This window comes from Pteropus alecto, unplaced genomic scaffold, assembly GCF_000325575.1.
Source record: "Pteropus alecto unplaced genomic scaffold, ASM32557v1 scaffold42, whole genome shotgun sequence".
NCBI classification, from domain to species: Eukaryota; Metazoa; Chordata; class Mammalia; order Chiroptera; family Pteropodidae; genus Pteropus; species Pteropus alecto.
This window is the reverse complement of record NW_006434825.1, coordinates 10,759,473-10,769,592: the sequence shown is the minus strand read 5'-3', so window position 1 is coordinate 10,769,592 and position 10,120 is coordinate 10,759,473. Positions and strand designations below refer to the sequence as shown.

Genomic DNA, 10,120 nt, shown 5'->3' with positions numbered 1-10,120 from the left:
TATAGGTAATTACATTAAATGTGAAAAGATTAAACACTCCAATCGAAAAGCGGAGACTGGCAAGATGGGTGAACTGCTAGGATCTAACTATATTTTGTCCACAGAGATATGCTTGATATTAAAAGACACAAATAGATTGAAGGTAAAAGGATGGAAAAGATGTACTATGTAAATAGTAACCAAAAGAGAGCTGGAGTGACTATTCTAATATTAGACAAAATAGACTTTAAGATAAAAATTCTTACTAGATCTGAAGAGGTACATTTTATAATGGTAAAAGGGTCAATCCTTCAAGAAGATACAACCATTAAAAATCTATATGCCAAAGACCAAAAATACATGAAGCAAAAACTGACAGAATTGAGGGGAGAAATAGACAATTCAAGAATAATAGTTGGAGATTTCAGCACCCCGCTTTCAATAATGGAGAGACTAGACAGAAGATCAACAAGGAGATAAACCTGAATGACACGATAAACCAACAAGCCCTAACAGACACCTGTCGAAGACTCCATCCGCCAGCAGCGGCATACATGCTCTTCTCCCGTGCACGTGGACAGTTCTCCAGGATAAAACATATCCTAGGGCATAAAACAAGTCTCAAGTAATTAACAATGATTGAAATTATTAAAAATTCTGTTCTCTGACCATAATGGAATGAAATTAGAAGTCAATAACAAGGAAATTTGGAAAATTCACAAAAATGTAGAAATTAATACATTCCTAAATAACCAATGTATCAAAAAAAGAAATCACAAGGGAAATTAGAGTAAATTGGAATCGCGAGACAAATTGGTCTCTGAAAGCTTCAAAAAGTAGTGTTTGTGCAGAGCACAGTTTGCAAAATATTGTTCCTGGAGGACCCATTGCCTAGAAAACCCTGCTGGCAGGGGTCAGGGGGCAGGGGCCATGCATAAGTGGGCTTCATCCCCAATCTCCCCAGTTCAAGACCCAAGTCTGACATGGAGGCATCTGCTGCTTTTGATTTTGAGATTTTTTCAGCTAGGATCCCAATGTTGTTGGGGTCCATACATCCCCGTGATGTGCCAGCTGCTCAATCACCGTTGCCAACCAGCTAATTGGAGTTTGATTTCCTCCATCGTTGCTGATGGATCTCACCTCCCTCATTCTTCATTTGTGGCTCCAGCTGCCAGAGGTCCTTGTCTGGTGTGTCGGGTGGGGTTGGGGGGCATGTAAAGAGCCTGGGTGATGGTACGGGGTTCTGGGAGGAGACGGGGCTAGACTAGATACCTGTGATTCTGTGCAGCAGTCCCTCTTGTGTGGTGAGGGTCTCTGAAATTCCGATGGCAAATGTCCCCTTGCTCTCTGGGTTTCTCTCATGATCGTAGCGAAGTGTGTGTGTGTGTGTGTGTGTGTGTGTGTGTGTGTGTGTGTGTTTCACATGAGCTCTCTCTGCTCTGGAAATAGGAGCATTTCAAGATTTTTCTTTATTTCGATATAAAAAAATACAGTATGTCTCATGCACCAGTGCGGTCATTATATAGTCATTATCTCTAGAGCAGTTATTATAATGATAAGAAATCGGTTACAGGAATTCATTTATCCAACTAAAAAAACCTGTTAAATTGTTAACCTAAAAAGTAACTTGCTGATTATGCAAAACTCTTATATTTTTGTGAGAGCTAGAAACATGTAAGTATTATTAGTAAAAAAAAAAAAAATTATGAAAAACTAGTTACTCGTTAAAAACAAGTCAGTGTTATCTACAGTCCCCTGAAGTGTGAGGGTCCTTGCCCAAAGTGGGAACCTCAGTCATGACCAAGGGTGAGTTGGAGGGTTTGCCCCCTTCCCCGCCCCCTTCCCCGCCCCCTTCCCGTTGAGTGATGCCTCTTCTCCAAGGTGTGTTTGCAGTGGAATGTTCCATGTGTGGCCGGAAGTGGGAGATGCACACAGGACTACACGGCTGGGGCAGGGCAGGGGCCTTGCCTTTCGCAGGGTGCGCCGAGGATGCGGCCCTGCTGGGGTTCCCTGAGATGTGGCAACAACGAGGTGTAAAGGCAAATGGCACGGCTCCATTGTGCAGTCATGTTTCGGTTTGGACATTGGCCAGAGTTGCTAGTTGCTGTGGGTGCCTCTAAGTCAAGAGATAAGGAGAAGAGAGAGAGAGAAAGAAAAGAGAGAGCGTGAATGAGCGACCAGGCAAGGCAGAGATGGGGAGAGGTGTCCTGCTCTGGAAACGTGTGTTCCCACTTCTCAGGCGAAACTAGAGGGGTGTCAATGAGTCCAAACTGGGGTCACAGCTACTCCAGGCCTTCTCCAGAGGGTGTGGGTGTGGAAGTGGCTCTCACCCTATGATCTGTCACACTTGGTCTCCACTGTCCCTTCAGGATGAATTCACAGTTGCTTCAAAGTTAGGCAAGCCATTTCCCTGATTTTGGTTGAATTTTCAACGCTCAGTACAGCACAGTTATTGGTGTGGCAGGCAAGTGAGGTCACCCCAGGACCCAAAGTTGGGAGCTGCCAAGGGCCCCTTCCTCCCTCTTGACAGGCCGGGGGAGGGGCCCAGGAGTGGTGGGGGACTTGGGAGGATGTGAGGAAGTCGAAGCAGGGTGGGCGTGATGGACAGTCCCAGTCTCCTTTGGGACTGAGCAGCAGGGAGTGTCAGCCACAGATCATGCTGTCCTGCCCTTTGCCTCCAGGTAGACAGGCCCCCAGGACTCACCAGCCTCACCCGGGACCTCAAGGGAAGACCTCTCCCTGGAAGCTGACCATAAGCTGCTTTGAGGAGCCAGAGAAAGTCTGAGTTGGATTGTGGTACCTGGTGACAGGGTTATGTGGACATCCAAGCCCAGGCAGAACACTAGCTGGGATTTTCCAGCCTTTCGGAGGTAGCCATCACTGAATAGGTTCCTGGACACTTCAGGGACCTGGAGTTTGCTACCCAAGGTGGTGAGGTCTCTGAGACCCATAAAGAAAGGCTGCTGGGCTGGGGTTTCAGTGCTATAATTCGAGGCCTCAGGTCCTGGTGTCCGACTGGCTGAAGCTGCAATGGTTTGGGTCTCCAGGCCCAGGTGCTTGTGGCCCCCTTAATACATCAGCTGCTCTCTGGGGTCTGAGCCATAGAGCTCTGCCAGCATCTTGAACCTGGGCCCCCAGTCGTTGAGGAAGTCATAATCGACGTCTGAGTCGGAGGAGTCGGTGCCCAGAGAGCTGAGGGACTCTGCAATGGACTCAGAGCCCTCGTAGCCGTAGATGTGCAGCGTGTCATAGGGCGGGCCGCCGCCGTCGTGGTCTGCCTCGTCCTTCTTCACCTCGATCACAGTAGCCATGTCCCCTGGGCCCCCGCGTGCGCTAGGGGGCGTGCGCCGCAGAGGCTTCTGCACCTGCGCGTACACCGACGGCCGTGCGTCCAGCCCTGGCCGTGGTTTCTTGCCCCCGCCGTGGCGCACCGAGTTGAGCACCGACACGTCGTAGCTGGTGGTGTCCATCTCGCCGCCGCCCTCCTCGTCGTAGGTGACCAGCTGCTCGTGGATCTCCGGCACGTTCTTGCCGTGGGTGCGGGCCTGCTTCCGGAGCCGCCGCCGCAGGAAGATGAGAAGGGTGATCACTGGGAGTGAGCAAGGCATGCGGAGCGAGTTAGACCAGGTGCAGCTTTATGGGTGGCCCCAACCCTTTGGGGGTCACCTGCTTTCTTTCCTCATCCCTGGGAATTCCTGGACCAGCCCAGCTTCCTTGTGACATCCTTGCCAGCCCAGAAGTTTTGGTTTGGTCCAGAACTCTGGTGGGTCCCCCATCCCCCACCTCCATGGTATCTGCCCTGCCCCCCTGTGATCCTGACTGGACGTTAGGGCAACTGGTAGGGTTGGGAGGAAAGATACAGAGTGGGCCTCTCTCAAGTTCATTCTCTTCTGCCAGCCTCAACCCCCATCTACCTGCACCCTCATTTCCTCCCTCCTCACTCCACTGTGGCAAATCCTTCTCTGTCATGTCCAAAGGCCAGGAGGCCAGAGGTGGGGGCAGAAATGGGGAAAGGAATGGAGTTGGAATTTGGAGTGCAAAAATTCTGATCCATTGCTTTGTTGACAGCTCTGATCATGATAATGCACAAAGGTGGTGCCGGCAGACATGGCACTTATTACACTAGCAGCAGTCACTCTTGAGCGCCAACTGTATACATGCGGGCATGATACTGGCACATTTTTATGTTCTCTCTCTCAAGGTGGGTATTATTATCCCATTGGACAGTTAAGCAGGCTGAGCTCAGAGAGGCTGACTGACTTGCCCGGAGTACCGTGGTTGGCAGCAGCATCGATGTGATTCTGCTGAAAGCTCGGGAGTGTGGATGTGTGAGGGTGACCAGCCCCTGAGGGGTGGACTGCGTGGTGCAGAGAGCTCCTCAAATTAACTTCAGATCATCCCCCTAGGCTCTCTGGGCTTGAACTATTTAACAAACTGTTACATACGTAAGTAAAATTGGGATGCCCTTTTTGAGAATCAGCTAGTTTCCTGTCTGTAAAATGAAATGAAGACTTCTCTGTTTATATTTGGTCAGGTGGTTATAAGGTTAGTGCAATTCTATGTGTGATGGTGAGGCCATTATCATTATTATTAATTATTATTAAAAGAGGAATCTGGGTCTGGACTTTCTGGCAGAGAAGCCTTCCAGAATGGGGGTGAACTCAGGGGGCCTCTTGGGGAGCTACTGTCAGGAAAGGCCTGGAGCAGACAATGTGGGTCCTAGCCATCTCCTCGGTTCCTGTGGTTGTGCATAGGGCGATCTGCAACCATCTGAGGGTGTCCACTGGAGGACCAGCCCTGCGCCATCTCATGGCAAGTAAAGTGTGGGAGACTTTATGCCTCTGAGAGGAGCCCCAAACCATCAGCGGGTGGGACTTGATGGATAGACACCAGCTGTGAGGGCCACACTGCCTCCCTGTCCCCAGGGGGAGGAAGCTCCAGTGATCCACAGTGGTAACTTAGGTGACAATGTGTCCTTCTTCGGCTGCTTTGTTTTTTTATCTCATACCCCTCTTCCTTCTGGGGCTTCCTGGGAGCACCTCCCAAGTAAACCACTTGCACCCCAATCCTTGTCCCAGAGTCTTCTTCCTGGGAACCCAAATTAAGGCAAGGCCTAAATGCTCCTAAAATTTTGGAGGCCCCGTGAACTGAACCAAAATGGCTTAGATGATAGAGGCTCTGTTCATCCCTCTGGCGACCAAATCAAAGTTGTGACGGAAACAAGGAGTAGCAGCAAGGAAATATCACCTGGATCTAGATGAACAAGCCATACAACTAGGGAGAAATCTAAGAAATCACCCTGCGATGGCAGAAGGTAGGACGGGGTGAGGACACGGGGCGGCCCGGTCTTGAGCAGCTGAGTGAGACAGAGGCTGTGGCAGCGGCAACGGCAGACACCTCTTAAAGGGGCCGCGTCTGTGAGTGGATTTTCACGGTGACAGACCTGCTCGCTCTGAGCACCAGTATTGATTCGGCTGTGCACAGGGGGCACCAGGGACTTACAGGGAGACATTGTCAGAGTGAGGGCCTAGGTGAGACTCGCTCTGTAAAGAAGTGCCAGTGGTATCCATTGTTCCTTGCTGAGCCCTCCCCTCTCCCAGTGCATGGACACAGCTCCGCCATTGCCGTGAGGTCATCAGACTGGATAACAAAGGTCACTCTGCCCAGAGGATTCCCTGAAACCCCACCTCCCCCAACTCGTGGCACCACCCAAAGCCGCATCTGGGTGTATCCTCAGCGAGTCAGGTGCTCCTTGCCGAGCAGCGCCTAGACTCACACTGGAGGCAACTGGCCTTGGTTTCTAGCGTGGCCTTTTGAGGCAACTATAAGCATCTGTGGATTGCTTGCTAATTCTTAACAGGTGGCCCTGGAGGGGCAGAGGCTTGAGCTAAATTTGGCCTGTAGCTGAACCCCTCTCAGGACTGTGCCACTGGACACCTGCTTCACAAAACCACATTAATAAGACCGGGAGACTTAGGAGCTTTGCTTATTAGTACATAGAAACAGACACGGAAAGGCAGCCAAAATGGGAAGACAAAGAAGCAAAAACCATATGAGAGAACAGAACAGAGACCCAGATATAATGGAGTCAAGGAATCTAACAGATGCAGAGTTCAAAACACTGGTTATAAAGATACTCGATGAACTTTTGGTTAAATTCAGTGAGAACTTCAACAAAGAGAAAAAACATAAAAGTGGAAATGGAAATTATAAAAAGGAACTAGTCTGAAATGAAGAATACATTATCTGAGAAGTATATTAAATGGAATAAACAAAGTGCATAAAGAAAAGGATCAAATGCCCTATCTAGAGGATGGGAAAGCCAAGGACAGTCAATCAGAATGGCAAGCGATAAGATGCCAAGACTATAAAAATAATTTAAGGAGCATATGGGACACTAATAAGGGTCCAGATATCTGTCTGATCAGCATAACTGAAGAAAATCAAGATGTTGAACAGCCGTTTGAAGAAATAATGATGGAAAACTTCTTGAACTTGGGAAGGAAATGGACATAAAACCCCTGGAAGCTCAGAGAATTCCAAAAACTAAGGATCCAAAGAGGCCCACACCAAGACACATCATAATTGAAATGCCAGAGGTTAAATACAAAGAATGGATATTAAAAACAGCAAGAGAAAAACAGTTATTTATAAGGGAAAACCCATAAGACTGGCAGCTGATTTCTCAAAAGAAACTATGCAGGACAGAAGGGCTTGGCAAAAAATATTCCACAGGATGAAGACCCAGGATCTACAACCAAGAATAATTTATCCAGCAAAGCTATCATTTAGAGTTGAAGGACAGATCAAGAGCTTTCCAGACAAAAATAAGCTGAAGGAATTTATCACCACCAAGCCTGTGTTACAGGAAATGTTGGAGGGACTTCTTTAAGAAGAAAAAACATGTATCAAAAACAGGAATAAAGAATGGTAACAACTACATTCCTATCAATAAGTACCTCAAATAGAAAAGAATTAAGTGCTCCAACTAAAAGTGGATGAATGGAAAGGAAAACAAGATCCCTACATGTTGCCTATAAGAGACTCACTTCAGATTAAAAGACAGACTAAAAGGAAGGGAATGGAAAAACATATTGCTTTGATGGATGTAGAAGGTATTTAAGTCAGAGAAAGATAAACACTATACGATTTCACTTATATGCGGAATCTAAGGAATAAAAAGAACAAACTAATCAAAAACAGACTCACAAATATAGTGGACAATTTGGTGATAGAGGGGAGGGGAGTTTGGGGGACTGGGAGAATGGGGTGAAGGGTTAAAGAAGTACAAATTAGTAGCTGATGGATGGACACGGGGATGGGGAGCACGGCACAGGGAATCCAAATAGAATACATTCGCTAGGTGAGGGTCAGGGGAGGGAGGGAGCAATTGGGGGGACCATTTTACAAATTATATAGATGTCTAACCAATGTACTGTATACTTGAAACTAATTAAAATAAAAAAAGAAAAAGAAATTTTGGAGGCCGAGACAAGGAAAAAAAAAAATCAAAGCTGGAGGATTCCTATAAAAGGAAAGAAAGCCCCTGGAGATAAGCTAAACTACAAGTTTTGAAACTTTTCATTTCTTTCCAAAAGAGAAACTGTATCCTCTGTTTGAAAAATAGGATTTATGTAAATAAATGCCTAGAACAGTGCTGGCATACAAGTGCTCAAAATATAAAAGGTGAATGAATGAATGTCATATATAAAGTATTTTATATGACAATGGGAGAGGGCCATCGAGCCCCACTCCTTCCTCCCGCCTCATTCACCCCCAACCCTTAGGCACCCAGGGAAGTCTCACTATGAAACCCAAGGGCCCAGGGTGGGGTACTGACCCAGGGTTGGGCATGGATCCCTGGCCTCTTCCTCCTCTGGCACAGTTCCCTCACTGTCCCCCTCTGCCCTCCTGGGCACTGACCTGCGATGGTGAGGATAGAGAGGAAGATGGCTACCAGCGCCTGGATGCTGAAGCCCACCTGGGGGGCCAGCTCCTCACAGAAGGTGAACTCGCCACGCTCATTGCACTTGCACACTGTCACAGCCAATGTGCCGGTGCCTGTGAGGCTTGGCCTCCCATTGTCTGAGATGAGCACAGGCAGGTAGTGGACCTTGGTTCGTTCCCGATCAAACTGCCCGTACTTGACTGTGATGTTGGCTGTGTTATCTGGAAACGACAAGGATGAAGAGTTAGGCTCTGCTGCCTGGAGTGCCAGTCCCCTTGTCCACAGTGACACTGTGGCCTGCCTCCTCTAGGGAGCCCTCCCCGACTGCACCAGCCTGTGTGTTGCCTGGGCTGCTTCCGCGCCTTTTGCATCCTCTGCCTCATGTTTCAGCAATTTGAGTGCAGGTCTGTTCCTCCAGAGAGAGGGGGTATTTTGGGCAGCTCCTTTGACTTAGCCTCTAAGAATGGCTTGGCCAGAATGTAAAATCCTTGCTTTCTTTTTTTTTTTGTGGGCAACTGATATGCTGACCCCTTCTTCCTCCCTAACCCCACTTCAATAATAGGTGACTGTCTTTCAGCTCGATTAATGAGTGTATTGTTTCAAACTTTGACAAGTGAACAGGGGAAAAATGAAGTTTTAAAAAGTCTTTTAGCATTGGGCTAACTTCTGAGGCTCTTTTTGTTATCCCTGCAAATTGGTTAGAAAGTGAAAACACTGCTTATGTTCCAGGGGCACCGAGGGAATCATTACATATGTAATTGAGTAATTGAGGATTTCCTGGGCAGGCTGGAATTGGGACTGTGCTTTGGCCCAAATATTGGCTCTCCCCCTCAGCTCCGATCAGTGCTTTCATATACAAGAGAATTCCCCAGGAAACTTGTAAAACCTGTTGATTTTCAGACTCCCCTTCCTCTCCCCCGCCTCCCGCAAATTCTCGCTTCCTCTCTCCCTTCCTCCCCATTTCTGACTCAGTGGCTTTGGGCAGAGGCCAGATACTCTGTCTTTTGTAGGCTCCCTAGGAGGTTGTGGTGCTGATGGTCAGGGGAAAGTCCAGGAACGCCCCGTTCCAGGATTTGGAAGGGGCGGGTTTGACCAACCAGCAGGGTCTGCCCACTCAGGAAGCCAGCCAAGAGCAAAGGTGGTCATCTTTTAGATTTCAGATGTAAGGCAGTGGCATTTCATTATTAAGTAGCCATGTCTATTATAATTGAGAATAACCGATATGGTCATTGACGCTTTATGGGAGAATTGAAATTTCTCATTATACTCATTTAATACTGTAACAGGACATTCCTATTATAAGTGAATTGAGACCAACAGGTGTGCCTCCTGGTCACACATGGGATGTCTTTGGGGTGGCACTTAAGCTTTCCACCCCTTCGCGGACCCTCTCTGAGGTGGGATTGAGATGCACCTTGGGGATTTGGTTGCAGGTATTTTTTTGCCACGTTGCTTACTGCTAACGACAGCTGAATGTTGAATGGTCTGTCACTGACTGTCAACACATCACGGCCACCTTGCCCCAACTCGCTGACTTTCCTCAACCGTGGCAATGGCTGTCTCTATACAGGGACCCTCCTCAATCACAGTTTTGCTGGCCGGGGATGGGCAGGGATTCTACCCCGTGCTGGCTGAACGATTGCTCTCTTTAGACTGACTGAAGGGGCCTTTTTTTTTTTCTATTTTCTTGAGGAAGTTGCTGAAGCCATGAAAGCCTGTCTTTGAGCCCGTTGGCTGGAATTTAATCAGCTCAACATCATCACTGTCCTAAGCACGTACTCATCGGAAGCTCTGATTCGCCACTACTGACATCACAGGACTGGGCTGAGACCGGCAGACCAGATCCTGTCCTGGGCCACCTGGTGGTAAGTTGTTGTTATCACTGAATTAAGACAAAGTTTTCTGTATCATCGGCATTTCAGATTTCACATTTCTGGTTTTGACTCTTTGGGAGTAACCTCAAAGTTCCGTGCCACGGAGCGATTTGTAGTTGTGTTGAGCACAGAGATCTCAGGTGGAAAGGAATTCCTTGGCTAGTTCGTGAACGGAGCTGACAGTCTGCACCCCATATCTATTCCGTGTGCCTTGCTGACTTAGCGTCTTATGGGGAATGGCAGACCATATGCACTTGGCAGTTTGGCCAGATTGGCTCTGACCTCTGCAGACCAATAAGATCATGTGGCGGGAGTTGTA

At 48.0% G+C, this 10,120-nt stretch overlaps 1 protein-coding gene across 2 annotated transcripts in view; it reads right to left on the bottom strand.

Moving 5' to 3' along the window:
• Positions 1-1,425: 1,425 nt before the first annotated feature.
• CDH5 (cadherin 5) overlaps positions 1,426-10,120 on the bottom strand; it is a 33,946-nt gene continuing 25,251 nt past the window's right edge. For both annotated transcript variants that reach the window (XM_025045387.1, XM_015587653.2), the window contains 2 exons: positions 7,903-8,148; positions 1,426-3,568 (listed from right to left, as the gene is read on the bottom strand). In XM_025045387.1, the coding sequence (XP_024901155.1) occupies positions 3,048-3,568; positions 7,903-8,148 (767 nt within the window). In that variant the 3' untranslated portion in view covers positions 1,426-3,047. The remainder of the gene's footprint in view (positions 3,569-7,902; positions 8,149-10,120) is intronic.